Source organism: Aquarana catesbeiana, linkage group LG03 (assembly GCF_042186555.1).
Source record: "Aquarana catesbeiana isolate 2022-GZ linkage group LG03, ASM4218655v1, whole genome shotgun sequence".
NCBI lineage: Eukaryota > Metazoa > Chordata > Amphibia > Anura > Ranidae > Aquarana > Aquarana catesbeiana.
The window spans coordinates 178,225,222-178,246,336 of NC_133326.1; the positions used below are offsets into that span (position 1 = coordinate 178,225,222).

At 40.2% G+C, this 21,115-nt stretch overlaps 1 protein-coding gene across 9 annotated transcripts in view; it reads left to right on the forward strand.

Annotated features, from left to right (window-relative positions):
• Positions 1-21,115, forward strand: part of PCLO (piccolo presynaptic cytomatrix protein) — a 547,854-nt gene that overhangs the window by 436,432 nt on the left and 90,307 nt on the right. For all 9 annotated transcript variants that reach the window (XM_073619550.1, XM_073619551.1, XM_073619554.1 and 6 more), the window contains 3 exons: positions 7,790-7,898; positions 12,978-13,045; positions 15,464-15,675. In XM_073619550.1, coding sequence (XP_073475651.1) covers positions 7,790-7,898; positions 12,978-13,045; positions 15,464-15,675 — 389 coding nt within the window. The remainder of the gene's footprint in view (positions 1-7,789; positions 7,899-12,977; positions 13,046-15,463; positions 15,676-21,115) is intronic.

Genomic DNA, 21,115 nt, shown 5'->3' on the forward strand with positions numbered 1-21,115 from the left:
TCCAATAAACCAAGGTCATGTGTCCCCAGTGCACGCTTCATCAGTCAAGTTCAGGACAGTTGCAAACATAGTGGGAGAGGAGATCTACTTATATGTAAGGGATACCAAGCGCATGTATCCAGCAGTGGCAGGGATGACCAGTTCAGTGTAGCAGAACTTAGGAAATGGGAATCAAACTGAGTAAGGTAAAAAAAGGTTTAATAATGCACATAACACCAATCCAACACCAACAGACCATAAGCAAAGCAAAAGTGAAAAATAAACAGGACAGTAAAACAAAACCAAGCCAACAACCTAACTTTAATAGACTATATAAAAAGGGAGGGAAGCTGACATAACAGAGCATGACCAGGACTGGGACTGGGAACAAGGGGAACAAAGATGGGGTAACGGGATACAGGGAACTAGATGCAAAATAAAAGATAAGGCAGGGGTCAGTATAATCAGCAAGGAGGTATATGACTTAGGCTGGCCATACACTATTCAATTTTCCTGTTCAACTTTCCTTTAGATTTACCAAAACCATATAATATGAGGTGAAACCTAAACACTTTCAATTTGGATGCAATCAGGCAGGCCCTTGTACTACATAGTTGAAGGTAAATCTAAAGAAAATTGAACAGGAAAATTGAATGGTGTATGGCCAGCTTAACACTGAATAAATTATGAACATCAAGAGAGGGTTGCATACCTTTCCAGCAGCCAGGATAATGTAAAGCCTAGTTACTGGGATCTGCTTGCTGTTGAGAGACACCTGCTGGTGGCCACCATAATTACACTCTTCAGCTTTGGGAACCACAGTGCTCCAGGTGATCCTGGTCCTGACATTGTGCTCTTTTTGGCTTAAACTCTTGTTTATTATTATAAATTGTAAGGCTGATGTCAGCTAGGTTTCCAGAAAAACATACTACTGCCCCTTACTTGCCAGGCCTTTCAGAAGCATAAAATAAAAAGGCATAGTAGCTTAATTTAGTAAGTTGCAAACTATCCAGTGCTCAGACCAAGGCTCTTCAAGTAATATCTTGGCAAGTAATGTTTTACTCAATGCAGCCCTCCTTAGACTGAGTAATCTTTAACACACTGTAAAAACACACACAGGAGGGTGTAAACCACCATAACCATTTATTAAAAATCATAAACAATAATACAGCCCTCAAAAATTACACTCAACTGCTCACATTTTGTGAGTGGATTATGAGGGGTGGCTAGGAAGGGCTGCCTGGGAGCCAGGGGGCAAGCACCGCCGGCAGGCAGGGTTGAATGGGAGTCCTTCTCCCAGCGATCGCAGAGGGGAAGAGAGAGGAGAGCCGTCCAAATGATCAGAGCGCAGGGAACACAGTGATAACAGCTTTCATTTCAATTGCTGTATGTTCCCCGCACTCGCTGTCACATACAGCCCCACCCCCTGGATGGGAACTTTGATAGACAGAGCACCCGTCCAATCCCAGGATGGGTGATCTGTCCATCAAAGTTCCCTGGCCAGGGGGCGGGACTGTATATGATGGCGAGCAGCGGGAACATACAACAATTTAAATGAAAGCTGTTATCACTGTGTTCCACGCGCTCTGATCATCCAGGCAGCTCTCCTGGTCCTCTCCTCTCTTCCCCTGCAGAGGCAGGCTGCATTGGTGGGCACAAGCTGCATTGGTGGGCACAGGCTGCAATGGTGGACACAGGCTGCATTGGTGGGCACAGGCTGCATTGTTGGGCACAGGCTGCATTGGTGGGCACAGGTAGGCTGCATTGGTGGCCACAGGCAGGCTGCATTGGTGGGCACAGGCAGGCTGCATTAGTGGGCATGAGCAGGCTGCATTGGTGGACATGGGCAGGCTGCATTGGTGGGCAGGCTGCATTGGTGGGCACGGGCAGGCTGCATTCATGGGCACGGGCAAGCTGTATTGATGGACATGGGCAGGCTGCATTGATGGACGCAGGTGAGGCAGTATTGATGGACACAGGTGATGCAGCATTGATGGACACAGTTAGGCTGCATTGTTGGGCATGGATAAAGTTGTTGTTAGTATTTATTTTATAACTTAATTCTGCATAAAAAATGTAAGTGTCTGTTCATGAGATAATTTATGAGGACGTATTTAGGTGGAGGGATTAGTGGCAGGACATGGGCGGGGTTGGGTGGGGCAACTGGTGGCGAGTAACCCTTGAGGCCTGCAGCTCAGGACTTGAAATTTTGAGCCCTGCAATAATTTACTCACAAACATTAATAAAAACAGGCTTATCGAACAACAACAGCAGCCGTAGGCCGTGTTTTCTGTTCCAATGCCACGCGGTTGAGATGCGTACGTGTTTCAGGGGACAAGCCCCCTGTTTTTTATAGCTTCACAACACCTAGACTCCCAGCCAGGTCTTCTCTCCAACATTAGTGCCTGACCTCACAAATGCTCTTTTGCAGCTGTTTTAGCTGCAGAAGGTGGGCCAACTCAATATAGAACCCTACGGACTATGACTGGGATGCCATAAGTTAATTTGCTTGTAAAGGCAGGCATCCCAATAATTTTGAAAATATGGATTTAGATATATTAAATGCACATATACTGTATTAATAATGAAAAAAAATGATTTACAAAGACAGGTAAGCCACATTTGGTCAAAACCCCCCAGTCTTCCCAATCCTTCTCCACATAAAAGGGTTTTCATTTGTGTTCCTATTGGAGAGATTTCCCATCACCTCCTGCCCTTATGAGCCTCTGGCACAGGAAGAGGAGAGGAGGGGAACCTCATCCAGACAGAGACAAAAAAAACAAAAAAACCCGACAACAGTTCTAACTATTTCCTATGCTACCCTAACAAAACAAGGCTAGTGTTAGGCTTCAATGCAGCAGAGTAGTCATGTCACTGCCTATCAATATGATTTTTTTCATCTGTTAGCCATGCAATGCATTTTCACATAATATCTTTAGTTTTGGTTAGCTTATGCCAGCATGTTAGAAAGGCTGCATAGATTTCTCTAGTGAGTAATGTGTGTGAAGATACAAATAGAATATGATTCATTACCTTCTGACATTTTAGCAGTTCTATTTGGTGACTTGCAGTACCCAATTTCAAAATAATGATAGCGCTTGAAATGCATGCCATACATTAGTAAAATAATGTAATTCATATGGTGAAGTGTTTTGTTCTTATCAAAAGACCATCTAGTTTGGCCAATAAACACAAAAAACATACAATCAATTATAATATTGCATCAGTGGCTTTGTGCAAGAGATTTCCTTGCATTAGTATCCCATGTGTCTGAATCAGTGTTTTGTATTAAAAAAAAGTTAAAAAGCAAAGATATTTAGAAAATTTGAGAATTTGAAATTAATAAGAAAAAAAAGCACACGTAAATAAATAAATAAAAAAAACAAACAAGAAATGTGATTAAAATGATTAAAATGTACATTTGCTTTAAACACTGCTATTAAGTAATCAGTTGATGCCTTTTCAACTATCTGATTACCCATACCATTTCTCAACATTTGAGTACAGTACATAGCAGTGTCAAATAACAAAACTCTGATTTTGTTTACATTAACAGCCCTTTCACACTGGGGCCGCCCATGCATTAGCGGTGAAGTGCTGCTCATTTTAGCTGAACTTTACTGCTGTTTAAGCAGCACTTTTCACCAGCTAGTGGGGAGCTTTTAACCCCAGAGAAGGGGTTAAAAATGCCAATGTTGCGGCGACTTCTGAAGCGCTTTTTTAGATGCTTGGGAAGCGCTGCCCATTCATTGCAATGGGCAGGGGCGTTTTGAGAGCGCTGTATACAGTGCTTCCAAACCACCCCAAAGATGCAGGCTTTTTCTAACATCCCGCAAGCCCACCCCCCAGTGTGAAAACACTCGGGCTTTCACATTCGGGCGGCATTGGAAGGCCGTTTTCAGGCGCTTTACAGGTGCTATTTCTAGCGCTAAAATGCCTGAAAATTGCCTCAGTGTGATAGGGCTCTCAACGTATTATTTAAAACTGTTGGGCACACTTACGGTGTACACATAAGCTTACGGGCGTTTTTTTTGACGAGGTAGGGGAGAAGGCAGCAACTGTCAAACTTCCTTTTTACATATAAGCCAAATTGTCCGGTTAACAAAAGGTAAGTAAGGCTAAAAGAGGGGCCACATGTAAATCTTTCACAAGGAAGTCTGCTAAATTACAATTATTTAAAGTATAGGGAAAAGCTAAACTATAAACTAATTAAATGTTACCTCTGCAGTGCTCCCCATTAACTGTATTCATTTTCTAATGAATTCAAATGCTAATATATTTTTAAATTTTAAATCACTCTGTAGTCCCAAGATAGGGACAAGGAGGTCTTATTTCTCTCAGTGAGATAATTCAGAAATTGTGCACAAGGCAGCTTTGACATGACATCTGACATGATCAAATGGTATTTTTTGCACTTACCGACTGTATATAACAAAATACTTTCAATGGTATATTTACCAACCTTAAAGGGAGCAGATAAGAGATGTTCATTGATAGGGTTTGCATACATTTTAATAACAAATTGTGCAAAAGTGAAGTTGTTTGCTATTAGAACAAAAAAAGAATTCACCTGTCCTTCATTCTTTTACAGCCTTCTCTAGTCTTCTTTACACCAATGTTTATACATTTTATTATGCATGTCATTTCTAGTATTTACTGCATTTTTGCTCTGCAAAACCAATGACATTCTATTCAAAACTGACCACCTTGACCAATCAGGTTGTCTTGATTTTTGCACAATAACATCACATTTTTTTAACTAACGTAACTAACTTTCTCCTGGTTGACATTTTTGCAAAATTTTCTGATATTTTCTAGCTGCTTTAGTCAGTTCAGTTTATCTAAGGTCTATATTTATGAAGCAGTTAATGATGAATTACAAAACATTCACTGAAGGTGTATCTTTCTGGGGCAAATGTTTGAAATATGGTGATTGCTTCACCTGCAGAGAATTTTAGTGAATGTTACATACACTGCTTTATACGTATATGCCTAGGAGTCTGACTGAAGTATTTCTAAGCTATGGCATGACACGATAATAGCCTTAATAATTATTTGTACCCCTATCAGGTTGTTTTTGCTGTTGTCTTTGTCACCATTAAGGCGATTTATTCTCTATTCATCCTGATTTGTCCTAATCGCCACTGTTATGGGGACTTAAAGTGATGGGGGAATCCAAAATTATGAGTTGTCACCAGAACTGGATTAGAAGTAAATTCTTCCAATGGGAGTGCTTGCCCCTTTGATAACAATCTAATAGGGGATTTCCCTCATGTTGGAGAGGTTTCTTTTCACTTCCTCTATGACTAAGCCCACAGGAGAGTGAAATGTGTAAGATGAGCATGGCTTGGGAGCAGAAAAGCTGAAGCCTATCCTCCATACTTGTTGATTGGGCTGATGTATAGCTCCCTACTCTTTTTGATTCCAGCTCTTCTCATATCCTGTCCCATCTTCATGACAGGAAGTGAAGAGAAATCTCCCCAATGGCTTGGGAGCAGAAAAGCTGAAGCCTATCCTCCATACTTGTTGATTGGGCTGATGTATAGCTCCCTACTCTTTCTGATTCCAGCTCTTCTCACATCCTGTCCCATCTTCATGACAGGAAGTAAAGAGAAATCTCCCCAATGGGATATAGATGATTAGAGATTATAGAAGATTAACTACTAGCCCTACTCAATCCAAAATTAAAAAAGTTTGGGGTTGAGGTATACTTTAATTCCTGTGCATTTATGTGTGTATTTTGTTGCAAGTATGTGTACCCATGTTACATTCTGCACATGAATATTGTATTTTCATAGTGTGTGTTTTCTTTATATATTTATTTATGGCCATATCTATGGATTCATGGATTCCAAATCTTTATAGTTATGTAGGCTATACTTCAGGCTCTACCCTGTGTTTTATGACATTATTTTGAAGCAGGTGGTACAGGTTAATACAACGATATCAATATACTATTTTTTGGATTTTGTTATGCCACAGCACAGGAATACGGCAAAACATGTACGAAGATCCATTTTAGTTTTTGTAAGTGACGATTGTGTTATTTTGCAGTGGACATTCCTTGTGTGCTCTTATCAAATATCTCCGCTTGCTGTGTGAAAACTGAGAATGTGACATCCTTTCTTAAAGCAGCATATGAATACAATTTAAGATGACAATTTTGCTTTCTAAATTGTATTTATACTATATCTATTTATAGCTGTATTTTTACTATTTAAATATAACAATTTAATGATAATATAATGCATATAATGCATACTTCTTCTAGATTTCCTAATCAACCAATATTTTTTATTTAGACCTGCCTAATATTTAAAATGCAGCTTTCTGTTGAGTTTGAACCTGCCCTTCAAAGCATTACATTTTACAAGTGGAAAAAAAGCTACTTTAAGAAATCACATTCCTTCAGATATACTGAAGATACACTATATTATAGTGCACTATGGGTTTTGTGGATTGTATAATTCTACATTGGTAGGATTCAATTGTTTAATATAATTGCATCACCTAGATGTTGTATACACCTTTTAGCTTTTGTTTAAAGACACCTAGCATTTGTCCGCACTGCTGCCTAAAGCAGCAATTTATATTAGATATCTGAAAATGACATAAAATGTTTAGTCACTTAAAAAAATGCACAATACTGCTACTAATTTATACAGGTATTTTATGCTTAAAAAGACACATTGTAAAAGATGAAAATTGTCCCTTAACTCCAATAACCAAGTGTTACCAAATGTAAAAAAGAGTTAAAGAGACATTCTCATTATGTCTATACAGGACAAAAAAAAAACAGTGTCTCCGCAAAGGCATCCCTAACCCCCCTCCCCCATACTGACCTTAAAAGTGCTTCCCCTCTGCTCCTCCCCTGCTGCTGGCACTAAAATGACTGGGGTTGGTGACTTGAAGTACTCTCACAGGGGAGGTGGTCACATGGACCTGCATAACCAAAAGTAGCAGGTATTATGGACAGCTGCTGAGGTGGAAGGAGTGTTGAGGGAGCACTAGTAAGATTAGTAGGAGGTTGTAGTGTTGGATTATTTGGAGAGACAGTGTCACTTTGCCCTGCATGGACAAAGTGAAAGTGCCTCTTTAAAGCGGGCATTAAAACAGAATGTTCATAATGTGACTCTCATAACATAGTTGAATTTTACCTGCCATTAAAGTAAAAAGCATGTGAGATTTTGCACTTTGTGCACATTAAACACCCGAGCACCTGCACTAAATCAGTTTTGCTCATTGGCTTATTCAAGAAGAAGCATGCAAAATGCAGTAATCCATAGCAGGCAGTCAGAAAGGCACATTTATACTCTGGCTGCATCAAAAGGAAATATGACTTATTGCGATGGCATTCTGTGCTTTGCACAATATTGTTCCTTGTATTGTTTTTTTTTTTGGATAAGCACAGATGTGGCAGTTCGCCATTGATACAATAAATGCTCACATAAATTGTGAATAATTGGATTGACTACAAAGTGGTAACAATACATAAGTTGCAAGTTTCAAATTAAGATGTAGAAATCTTCTAGTTTGTGGCAACATTTTTTGTAGTTTCAATATATATATATATATATATATATATATATATATATATATATATATATATATATATATAATGAACAGTCTCACTACAGGTGCATTTGGTGATCATTTTGGCAACTGGCAGTTACCAGATTCTTAATATTCAAAGAGCTGCCCATAATATATAAGCAGTATGATAAATCTAAATTAACAGAAAGCAGTAAAAATATATATTTTTATATGTAGATATTAAACTAAAATAACAACATGTGACCATTTTTTACAGGAATGCAAATTTTAGAATGGAATGGTTTCCTATTAACTGCAAAGACATATGAAGAAGTTCAAAGTATCATTAGTCAATCAAGTGGGGAAGCAGAAATATGTGTAAGACTGTGAGTTTATTTTCATCTTTCTTTGTTCCAGTTATTAATGTCACTTTTGGTAGTGAATACTAATTGGATAATTATGAAAGTTACATTAAAGCTTAACTCCATGATGTCCCTTTAAATAGTGTGTTTGGGCCAAGCTTTACTGCGCTTGCTGGATGTGCTGTATTAACTCTATGTGTAGCCTCAGCTGCATACAGTATACAATGCTGTGTTCTATGCTCTGGCATATATACTGTATATACAGTCTATCTATCTATCTATCTATCTATCTATCTATCTATCTATCTATCTATCTATCTATCTATCTATCTGTACAGTATCTCACGAAAGTGAGAATAAAATAAATACTGTTTTAAATATTTGATTTACCAATAACAGCCAGATAATTTACTAAAACTGGAGAGTGCAGCTCTGCATGGTAGCCAATCAGCTTCTAAGTGCAGGTTGTTCAATTAAGCTCTGAGAATAAAACCTGGAAGCTGATTGGTTTCTTTGCAGAGCTGCATCAGATTTTGCACTCTCCAGTTTTAGGAACTCAAACCCAAAAGCTTTTGTGCAGAAAGAATTCTAGCTTTCCAGATGCAGATAAGTAAAGCTGAGTTAAAGGAAGAACACATTAATTACACTGAAGATAACTCAAACATTGGGGTTTGATACTTGAGCAAGGTTGATGATGGGAAGTGTAGGTGTATAGCTGTGTTCTACACCATTTAACTGATCAAAAATGAAAAGCACAATGTACAGTCATCTTTAACATTAAGTATTCAAATCAAATATTATTTATGTGTTCACTTTGTATTGTGGCTATGCAAATTTAAGATAAGCCCTAAGGTAAAAATATTGGTAAGAAAAAAGAAAGTAATTTGGTCCACAGGCACCAAAGCTTTTATTGTATTATTTTCAATGTAATATTATATTATTTTCAATGCTAGTAGTGCTTTGATGGTATTTACCACTGCGACAATATAGTATTTATACCCGTGATAGTGTACATTTTGGCTGAGGTTTAAGACTAGTGTTAAGGGCTAGGCTGGAGGTTACCTTTAGGCATCAGGTTTACAGTTAAAGTTAAGGATTACATTGAGGTTAAGCATCAGTAAGTTATTATTGAGTTTTCAGGTTTCAAAAATTAAAAATAAACTTCTGTGTCAAAAACATACACTCTTATTTTCTATACTGATCAGTGTATTCTGACAGCAGGGGTGGATTAACATTGTTTGTGCATATTTATGGATCTGTTCATTTTTTTTTTTTTATTAAATCCACTGGTTAAATGGAAAAAAAAGGAACCTGTATACCATGCTTAAACCTTCAGTATGAAACATACTTTGTCTCTAAGCATAAATTTAGGACTTCTCTAGGGGATGCACAGCCAGGGGTTTGTACAGGCAGGGATTGCATTGGCAACTATCATCTTGGATAAAGTATTCATATTGGATTAAGTATTACACTTCAGATCAGCACTTCAGCGAATGCACAAAGCGAAAATCTACAACATACTACTGCACAACACTAAACAGACTACAGATGACCTGATTCTCCATCAAACTTTTTCATCTGTCATCCAGGCTTCCTCTCAATCTCACCACTCTGTATCATCCACGCCCTACTTTTCATTTTCACAGTTGCATCCTCTCCTTAAACTCTTTCTTCTTCATCTCTCTTCTCAACCCCACAGCTTACATATATCACCCTCACTCCTGTCTTCACCTTATCACTGCATGCATCAGCTCCTGCTAATTCTGAACTCATATACCAATAAAACCTGCAGGACACTGGGACGTGTCCCCCCACGTAAGTCACACTCCCATATCACCTCTCTCACCCTTCTGCTTCTCCTAACTTCTGGAGATATTTCCTCAAATCCTGGACCGCCATCATTTACCTTCGGCCAACATACCCAGCACCCCCCATTCTCTGATAAGAGCTGCAATCCACACAATCTCATTTCTATTTCTCTTCTGCCTAGAACCAGCCTTCCCTTCTCCTGTGCCCTTTGGAATGCTCACTCTGTTTGTAACAAACTCACCATTGTCCGTGACCTATTTATTACAAACTCCCTGAACCTGCTTGCAATTACTGAGACCTGGATTCAAGAATCTGACTTTCCTTCTCCTGCTGCTCTCTCCTATGTGGCCTCCAGTGGACTCACTCTCCCAGGCCTAGTGGACAGAAAAGAGGTGGTGTTGGAATCCTCCTATCCCCTCAAAGCACTTTTTTTTTTTCTGCTATGGATTGTCTCTATGACAAAATCTCATCCTTGTCCTGCCCCAACTTGGCCACTTCTGTCTACAACAGTTCACTGTCATCCTCCCTTTATACCTTCGCCCCCTCACTACACACAGAATCAAGCCCTGACCGCTACAGCTCTGGCAGACAGACAATACCAAAAGCCTCAAAAAACAGAGCTGCGCTCTTGTGCGTCTGTGGCGTAAGACTAAGTCACAGCAAGATTTAAACCAATATAAATCTGCCCTCCAAAAATATCATTCCTGCCTCCACACTGCCAAACAGACCTACTTTATCACTCTCATTAACACCCTCTCACGCAGTCCCCATCAACTTTTTTCTACCTTTACCACTCTACTTTGTCCTCCATTACCTCCATTTACTAACTTACTCACTGCCCAGGAGATTGCTAATCACTTCAAAAATAAGATTGAGACAATTTGTCTCAAGATCTCTACTCTCCAGATATCTCCCTCACTTTACACTCCTTGTCCTCCTGCACAATCAATACTTCCCTCTTTTAACCCCGCTACTATAGAGGAAGTCACTAAACTTTTTTCTAACACCCACCTAACCTCCTTCCCCCTGGAACCTGTTCCTTCTCAAATACTACGGTCACCATCTGGCTCTATCCTACACTCTTTAACTCATATCTTCAACCTTTCACTCTCTACTGGCATCTTCCCAACCCTCTAAAACATGCGCTAGTCGCTCCCATACCAAAAAAGGCCTCACTAGATCCCAACAAACTTAACAACCTAGGATCCATCTCTTTACTCCCTTTTGCCTCCAAACTCCTTGAACGTTTAGTCTACAACCGACTGTGCAACCACCTTATTGAGAATAACCTTCTTGATCCCCTTCAGTCTGGATTTCCCCCACAGCACTCCACAGAAACTGCCCTCCTAAAACTCACAAATGACTTACTAACAGCCAAAACCAACAGTAATTATTCTGTACTCTTATGCCCCGTACACACGGTCAGATTTTCCGACGGAAAATGTGTGATAGGACCTTGTTGTCGGAAATTCCGACCGTGTGTAGGCTCCATCACACATTTTCCATCGGATTTTCCGATACACAAAGTTTGAGAGCAGGATATAAAATTTTCCGGCAACAAAATCCATTGTCGGAAATTCCGATCGTGTGTACACAAATCCGACGGACAAAGTGCCACGCATGCTCAGAATAAATAAAGAGATGAAAGCTATTGGCCACTGCCGCGTTTATAGTCCCGACGTATGTGTTTTACGTCACCGCGTTCAGAACAATCGGATTTTCTGACAGCTTTGTGTGACCGTGTGTATGCAAGACAGGTTTGAGCCAACATCCGTCGGAAAAAATCCTAGGATTTTGTTGTCGGAATGTCCAAACAAAGTCCGACCGTGTGTATGGGGCATTACTCTGCTGCCTTTGATACAGTTCACCACCCCCTCCTCCTCAAAAAACTCAATTTGCTTGGTCTCCATGGCTGCGCTCTCCGTTGGTTCGAATCTTACCTATCTCATCGCATCTTCAGTGTCACTTACAACTCCACTTCCTCCTCTCCAACTCCTCTTACCATTGGGGTCCCCCCAAGGTTCTGCCCTTGGACCTCTACCATTCTTGATCTACACATCCTCCCTGGGTCAGCTGATAGCCTCTGATGGCTTCCACTACCATTTATATGCTGATGACACACAAATCTATCTCTCTGCCCCTCAGCTCACCCCATTAGTCTCCTCATGCATCATTGATTTACTAACAAACATATCAGCCTGGATGTCAAACCACTTCGCCTCCACGTGCCCCTTCCCCTGACTTCTCTGTCAAGATCAACGGCACATATATCAGTCTGTCCCCACATGCCAGGGTACTAGGGGAAACCTTGGACTCTGAACTGTCCTTTCAGGCCCACATCCAATCCCTGTCCAAATCATGCCCCTTTTTAACTAATGACACCACCAAGCTTCTAATTCACTCCCTGGTTATCTCTTGCCTCGACTCCTGCAACTCCCTCCTCATTGGATTACCTTTACATAGTCTATCCCCCATTCAGCCCATAATGAATGCTGCTGCAAGACTCATCCACCTTACCAACCATTCAGTGTCCTCCAACCCTCTCTGCCAATCCCTCCACTGGCTTCCACTCACCCAATTAATAAAATTCAAAGTACTAACAATAATTTACAAAGCCATACATAACTCTGCCCCCAGTTACATCACTAACCTAGTCCCAAAATACCAACCAAGCCGCTCTCTTTGGTCCTCCCAAGACCTCCTGCTCTCTAGCTCCTTTGTCACCTCCTCCCATGCTCGGCTCCAGGATTTCTCCAGAGCTTCTGCCATCCTTTGGAACTCCCTACCCCAATCTGTCAGACTGTCCCCTAATCTATCCATCTTTAGACGATCCCTGAAAATTCTTCTCTTTAAAGAAGCCTATCTTGCTTCAATCTAATACACTGTTTTAATTCCTCCATCAGCTCACCCCCCACAGCTATTACCTTTTGTATCAATTGACCCTCCCTTTTTAGATTGTTAGCTCTAATGAGCAGGGCCCTCTGATTCCTCTTGTATCAAATTGTAATGTAAATGTAATGTCTGCCTTTATTTTGTTAAGCACTGCGCAAACTGTTGGCGCTATAAAAATCATGTATAATAATAATAATAAGCATATCCTGTCTCTGTGTTACTGTACGCTGACAACTATGTAGTAAATCAAGAATACTGCAATACTGCTGCTGAACTAAAACATTGATCTACATTTAGCCTTTAATGCAATGTAAACAAAATAAAGCATGACTTAAAGTATGACTAGTTGAACTGTATAATATTTCATTCAATTCTCAGGGTGTTTTTCCCCATTTTTTCCAGAGATATCAACATGCTATCAAATTCTGAAACTCCTCAGAACTTAGAGCTGCATGAACCAGGAAAGGCTGGTAAGTCACATTGCTTTGCTGTTTCTGTATTTTGCATTCTGAAATCAGTAGTAGAAAAAGTCTTTTATTTTTATTTTACTTAGTTATGTTTGCTACTCAAAACCAAAAATCACTATGCTCAAACCAAAATGACTAGAACAATACCATATAGTATATGCGCAAAAATAATTAGGTGATACAAATGTGCAAAATGCGCAATTTGTTGCCACTGACCTGTGTTCCCACAATCAGGAAAGTGCATTAAAACGTGTGTGCTTCAATCCAAATGTGCTCCACTGCTGTGCTCCACCGCCTATACATGCTGCCTTTTACCTCATGAAATGACCCCCACAATGTTAAGGTCAGACATAGCTTTCCTAGATCCCTGGGTAATATCACTGCAGGCAATACTCCAAAGGCACTCCAAGAGCTCAAGGATCAGGTTACACTCCAGTGCATAATAGTATTGCCTTCCAACTCAGCAAAGGATATATAGAATAGAAAAACTCTGATAGTATAGTATGTAATATAGATATTATGTAGATAGTATGTAGATCAGGATTATGCAATTAGCGGACCTCCAGCTGTTGCAGCACTACAAGTCCCATGAGCCATAGCAAGACTGACAGCCACAAGCATGACACCCAGAGGCAGAGGCATGATGGGACTTGTAGTTTTGCAACAGCTGGAGGTCTGCTAATTGCATATCCCTGATGTAGATATATGTACATGGGGTGGACAATTGGTTTTTTAACAGTATGAGTGTATGTGTGATGCGGTACCAATTGTATGGTTACATTTTTCTTCATTACTTGATTTCTAATAAATATTTTTTCTGGTGAATACAGGAAGTTGAATGAAATATTTTTTCCATATGAGAAGGTTTGAGCTTAAATCAGATTTTTTTATCCTCAGTTATTATAGTATGTAAAACACTTTTCTATTTTATTAATCAATAAAATAATTACTCACAAAGGAGGTGCACTCTCTAATCCAGTGCACTGAATAGAGATCTCCTGTTTAAAATCCAAGGACATTTCCCCCTTAAGCATGGATCGATAAAACAAAAAAAACCTAAAATGGCCACTCACCGCCTTCCAGGCATGATGACGTCATTCGGCTATGCCCACTAACGCATTTCTTCATGTAATACATTGACTTCCTCAGAGGGCATAACCACGTGATGTCATCACACCCGAAAGTCGGGCAAAAGGCCATCTTAGTTTTTTCTATTCCTACCATGATTTTTTCTGTTCTTACTTAGATGTTCGCTGTTTGTTAACTATCTATGAACCTTGGGCATACCAGCACAGACCGGACACTATAAAAAAACAAAGTCTGCAGAAACTGTTCTCAGGCTATATTTAAAAATGCAGTGTATCAGTTCACAAAGGAAATAGTTTATTTTTTGCCCTCTTTTAATTGTACCTATTTAAAGCTATTCAGTACTTGGTTAACCCATATTAGCCCTAATTAACTACCTCCCTTTTTCCCCTTCACTAATATTTTTCTGCAATAGTGCAGAAGAAAGCATTTGCTTGCCCTGCAAAAGGATATACAGTATGTGTTACTTCATTATCTTTAGTAATAACAAAAATGATTGCACAATCAATAGGTCCATACAAGAAATGTAAACATTTTGAGGGTCTATAAGAGTTATACATGAACAAGAGCTGAAGTGGATAAAACACACATACAGAATAAAAAAGTACACTGGGCAAGATTCCTCCATCCAATGTAAAAGTGAATGGGGGAATCTGTTCATATATTTTTCAATCAGCGCACTGGTCCACCTGGGCTTGTTTCATTTTGACTTTTTCATTCATTACATGTTGCAAGGTAAAGCACTCTACCACAGTAAATATGGATTTTTGTAAACAAGATATAAATTATTGCAGTGCAAAGTCCTACTGTGTGACCTGAAGGGCAGTGAACTGCAAAGCGGCAGATTTTCCAGGTTTTTTTTAATTGTACTTCTATTATTTTAAAACTATTACTAATCAGAACTATCAAGAGAAAGCCTTGTCAGACCCAAAATAAGAAAAAAAATACACAAATTAATAGACCTGTAGCTGCAGTGTACAACTTATTGTGGCACATAAGAGGTAAATCCATTAACACTGAAGTGATTGGAAAAAAAATAGAAGGTCTACTTATTTTACAAGTACAGTATAAACAGATACGATGTGTGCTAAAGTAGTCTTCTTTGAAGGGCCAGACAATCATGATAGTACACAGCTTCATAAATTGTATTAGGTAAGATGATTCAGTCCCATAGACAGCTATCATATCTATTCCAGTCAATGGCATTATTACTGTTATCATATGTCAATTACTGTAAGGCTTTAGCAGTTAAAATCTAGAAATACATAGGTAAGACTATCAAAATGCAATGCTCCTTTTCAATGAGGTTCTTATTTATTCTATGTATAATTACAGTGGAGAAAACAAAGTCACCTGGAGTGGATCCAAAACAGTTAGCAGCTGAACTCCAGAAGGTTTCCCAGCAGCAGACACCTTCTGTTGTGTCTTCTGCAATGGAGAAAGGATCATATATACATTCAGGAACAACATCAACAGGCTCAAGTGCGGTCCCTAGCCCTGGCCAGCCTGGCTCCCCTTCAGTAAGCAAGAAAAGACACAGTAGCAAGGTAAATATGAGTGGTTTTTAAATATGAAGTCCAATATGATTGATTGATTGATTTTTTTTTTCTAGTTTTCTAAATTTGTAATTTAATACATCTATGAATTATTTTCATGTACTCATTGTTAGTAGTTGCTCTTGAAATTCAAATAATATCTACAGTATTTAACTGTTTGGAAAAATACCGGATTGGATACTTACATATCGCACTACACAAACTGTTATGAGATTGCACAAGTGCCTAAACATGATCTTGAAAAAAAAGCTTTACCAAAATAACATGGTTTTCCTGTTTATGTATGTGCAAAATAAAAATAAAAACCCACTGTACAAGATGAAAACTTATTTAACTATGTCTGTTTTTCATTCTGAGGTAAATAATGATGTTTAATTCTATAGCTGGAAAGAAAGTTCAGGCCATATCTAGCCTCTATAGGCTCTGTACACCAAACTGTTATAGGCAGCGGGTATAATTCCCATCAACATTTGAAGATCTACTGTTAAGGCTTTAAGCTCACTTTTTTCAACATGTATCTACATATATTATAAGAAGTGTAGCAAAACATATATATATTTTTAATAACATAAACAGATATGGTCATTAACCAATGGCAGCCAGGCATATATAAATGGACTGTGGGACAGTGGAGGGACATGGCAGAACTTAACCAGTTGCCAACCGGCCCATAGCCAAATGACGGCTGCAGGGCGGCTGAATAACTCTGGGATCACGTCATATGACGTGATTCCAGAAAACAGCTCCCCCGCGCCCACGGGAACATTTGTGACCGCCGGGTCCAGAGCTGATAGTGGCCGTTTACCATGTGATCGCTCCGTCAAATGACGAAGCGATCACATGTAAACAAACCGTGTCATGTCATGACACCGGTTCCTCTCTCCCCTCTCTGTATCGATCAGTACAGAGGGGGAGGGATCGGATGGGAGCAGCACTGTGGGCTGGATGTGTAGTGCCCACAGTGCTGCTCAGTGACATGTGCAGTCACATCCGCCCATCCCTCCATGCTCAGCCATCCCCCCCATGCTCTGCAATACCCAGCACTACTCTGCAATACTCTGCAATTCCCTGTGCAATACTCTGCAATGCCCCGCAATACTCTGCAATGCCCCGCAATACTCTACAATGCCCTGCAATACTCTGCAATGCCCCGCAATACTCTGCAATGCCCCGCAATAGTCTGCAATGCCCCGCAATACCCCGCAATACTCTGCAATACCCTGCAATACCCCGCAATACTCTGCAATGCCAAGCAATACTCTGCAATGCCCCGCAATACTCTGCAATACCCTGCAATGCCCTGCAATACTCTGCAATGCCCCGCAATACTCTGCAATGCCCCGCAATACTCTGTAATGTCCCGCAATACTCTGCAATGCCACGCTATACTCCGCAATACTCTGCAATGCCCCACAATACCCTGCAATACCCTGCAATACCCCGCAATACCCCGCAATACTCTGCTATACCCCGCAATACTCTGCAATACCGCGCAATACCCCGTAATACTCTGCAATACCCCGCAATACTCTGCAATGCCCCACAATACTCCGCAATACTCTGTAATGCCCCGCAATACTCTGCAATGCCCCGCAATACTCTTCAATGCCCCGCAATACTCTGTAATGTCCCGCAATACTCTGCAATGCCACGCTATACTCCGCAATACTCTGCAATGCCCCACAATACCCTGCAATACCCCGCAATACCCCGCAATACTCTGCTATACCCCGCAATACTCTGCAATACCGCGCAATACCCCGTAATACTCTGCAATACCCCGCAATACTCTGCAATGCCCCACAATACTCCGCAATACTCTGTAATGCCCCGCAATACTCTGCAATGCCCCGCAATACTCCACAATACCCTGCAATACCCCGCAATACCCTGCAATACTCTGCAATACCCCGCAATACTCTGCAATACCCCGCAATACTCTGCAATGCCCCGTAATACTCCGCAATACTCTGCAATGCCCCGCAATACTCTGCAATACCCCGCAATACTCTGCAATACCCTGCAATACTATGCAATGCCACGCAATACTCTGCAATGCCCCACAATACTCTGCAATACCCTGCAATGCCCTGCAATACCCTGCAATGCCCTGCAATACTCTGCAATGCCCCGCAATACTCTGAAATGCCCCGCAATACTCTGTAATGCCCCACAATACTCTGAAATGCCACGCTATACTTCGCAATACTCTGCAATGCCCCGCAATACCCTGCAATACCCCGCAATACTCTGCAATACCCCGCAATACTCTGCAATGCCCTGCAATACTCCGCAATACTCTGTAATGCCCCACAATACTCCGCAATACCCTGCAATACCCCGCAATACCCTGCAATACTCTGCAATACCCCGCAATACTCTGCATTACCCCGCAATACTCTGCAATGCCCTGCAATACTCCGCAATACTCTGCAATGCCCCGCAATACTCTGCAATACCCCACAATACTCTGCAATACCCCACAATACTCTGCAATGCCCTGCAATACTCTGCAATACCCTGCCATACCCAGCCATACTCTGCCATACTCTGTCATACTCTGCATTACCCAGCCATACTCTGCAATACTCGGTGATACCCAGCCATACTTTGCCATGCTCAGCCATACCCAGCCATGCTCTGCTATACTCGGCCTCTGTATGCGGCCAGGCTGTGGAAGTCTCACACATGTGGTATCGCCGTACTCAGGAGGAGTAGGAGAATCTATTTTGGGGTGTCATTTTTGATATGTACATGCTATGTGTTAGAAATATTGTATAAATGGACAACTTTGTGTTTAAAAAAATGTGTTTTAACCACTTCCCGCCCGACGGCCATCATACGATGTCCTTGACTTTGTGCAGGGATATCTGAATGATGGGTGCAGCTACAGGCATCATTTAGATATCAGCTTTTTCAGCCGGCAATTCCCTACAACATGAGAACAATCATAGCGGTTGTTCCACTGCTTGATCGTTCTTACGGGAGGTGAGAGGGGACATCCCCCCTCCTGCCGCCCTGAGGTGCTTCTACCGACTCACCGCTACGATCGAAGCCAGGATCGTTTTATTTTTTATTTCAGGCTTCCCAGCCTAGAGGTGAGATGTGGGGTCTTATTGACCCCATATCTCACTGTAAAGAGGACCTGTCATGCCATATTCCTATTACAAGGGATGTTTACATTCCTTGTAATAGGAATAAAAGTGATCAAAAAATTTAAAATTTATTTTTTGGAAAAAAGCGTCAAACTAAAATAAATAAAGTAAAATGAACAATAAAAAAAAAAATGTTTTTTTCCCCGTGTCCCCGTGTGCTCGCATGCAGAAGCGAACGCATACATAAGTCCTGCCCACATATGAAAATGGTGTTCAAACCACACATGTGAGGGTGTGCAATTTTGAAGGGTGAAATGTTAGGTATCTATTTACTCGGCATAACTTCATCCTTCACATTATGCAAAAATATTGGGCTAACTTTACTGTTTTGTTTTTTTTTAAAGCATAAAACTGTTTTTTTTTTTTAAAAAAACTTGTTCAAAAAATTGCTGCGCAAATACTGTGCGAGATAAAAAGTTGCAACGACCGCTATTGTATTCTCTAGGTTCTTTGCTAAAAAAACATATATAATGTTTTGGGGTTCTATGTAATTTTCTAGCAAATAAATTATGATTTTTACATGTAGGAGAGAAATGGCAGAATTGGCCTGGGTGCTCCAGAACGCCTGAAGGTGTTCCGTGCATGTTGGGCCTCTGTATGTGGCCACGCTGTGTAAAAGTCTCACACATGTGGTATCACCGTACTCGAGAGTAATAGCAGAATGTGTTTTGGGGTGTAATTTGTGGTATGCATATGTTGTGTGTGAGAAATATCCTGCTAATATGACAATTTTGTGAAAAAAAAAAAGAAAAAAAAATCTTGATTTTGCAAAGAATTGTGGGAAAAAATGACAACTTCAAAAAACTCATCATTTATCTTTATAAATACCCTGGAATGTCTTCTTTCCAAAAAGGGGTCATTTGGGGGGTATTTGTACTTTTCTAGCATGTTAGGGTCTCAAGAAATGAGATAGGCTGTCAGTACTTCAGGTGTGATCAATTTTCAGAGATTGGCACCATAGCTTGTGGACTCTATAACTTTCACAAAGACCAAATAATATACACTGATTTGGGTTATTTTTACTAAAGATATGTAGCGGTATAAATTTTGGCCAAAATATATGAAGAAAAAATTACTAATTTGCAAAATTTTATAACAGAAACGAAGAAAAATGCATTTTTTTACAGAATTTTCGGTCTTGTTTCTTTTATAGCACAAAAAATAAAGAACCCGGTGGTGAATAAATACCACCAAAAGAAAGCTCTATTTGTGTGAAAAAAAAGGACAAAAATTTTGTTTGGGTACAGTGTTGCATGACTGAGTAATTGTCATTCAAAGTGTGAGAGCACCGAAAGCTGAAAATTGGTCTGGTTATTAAGGGGGTTTAAGTGCCCAGTGGTCAAGTGGTTAATGTTGGAGCTGCAGTCAAGGACTCAGCTAAGCATGCATCCAGGGTTGAACAATTCCACACAGAAAGGTGTTTTGGATAATAAAACTGCTTTCAGGAACTTTGTGATGCCAGTGTCTATGCTTAAATGGCAGTTGTACAAGGTAGCACAGAATGCCTGGTGCACTTAAAGTCAAAGAACACTAAACTGTTCTCCACCAATATACAGTAAGGTTTCTCTGCATTACTGAACTTTATTGCTTTGCACTACATTATCAAATATTTCCTTATCTTTAATACATTACTCTGTCCATTGTATCTCTGGTGGTAGACATACTGTAGGTTTGCACAAGTTATGGAGTCTAAAGCTACTCATAAATGGATCGAAATTTCAATCAACATGTATTCATTCCTGTTTGACAGAAGTTAATTTTTAGGTTGACTCCTGTCGAATGGGAATGTTGGTAAACTTTTGTTAATCAGCAGCCACAGCCAATTTGCTGAAGCCACTGATCAATGTATTCTGACAGTGGATCCATATCTGATCAGCTTTAGGATAGCCCACTCTTCACTAAAGATGTCTGCAAATAGGTTTGTTTCATAAATACTACTATCTTTGTAATCAGAGTAGCCTTAAGGACTTAATTGCAGTGAGAGGGAACCTGACAGAGGCTAAAAAAGGCTATCCTGTTATAATGAGCCAGAGTTAAACAATCTATTTGATGATGTCACAGACACACTAGGACATGTCTGCGCTCCAGTTGATAATATGAGCACACATGACAAAAATACCAGGACTAGAGCCGGTGGCAAGAAGAGAGGGGACTGGTAGCTGCTCACAATGATCTCTTTTCTTTCTATACCTTTATTGCAAGAAACTTTTGTCAAAGTAAATTACTTTCTTTACAACCTAGTGAATGCTACACAGGCTCCTTTTGGCATTCTAGCT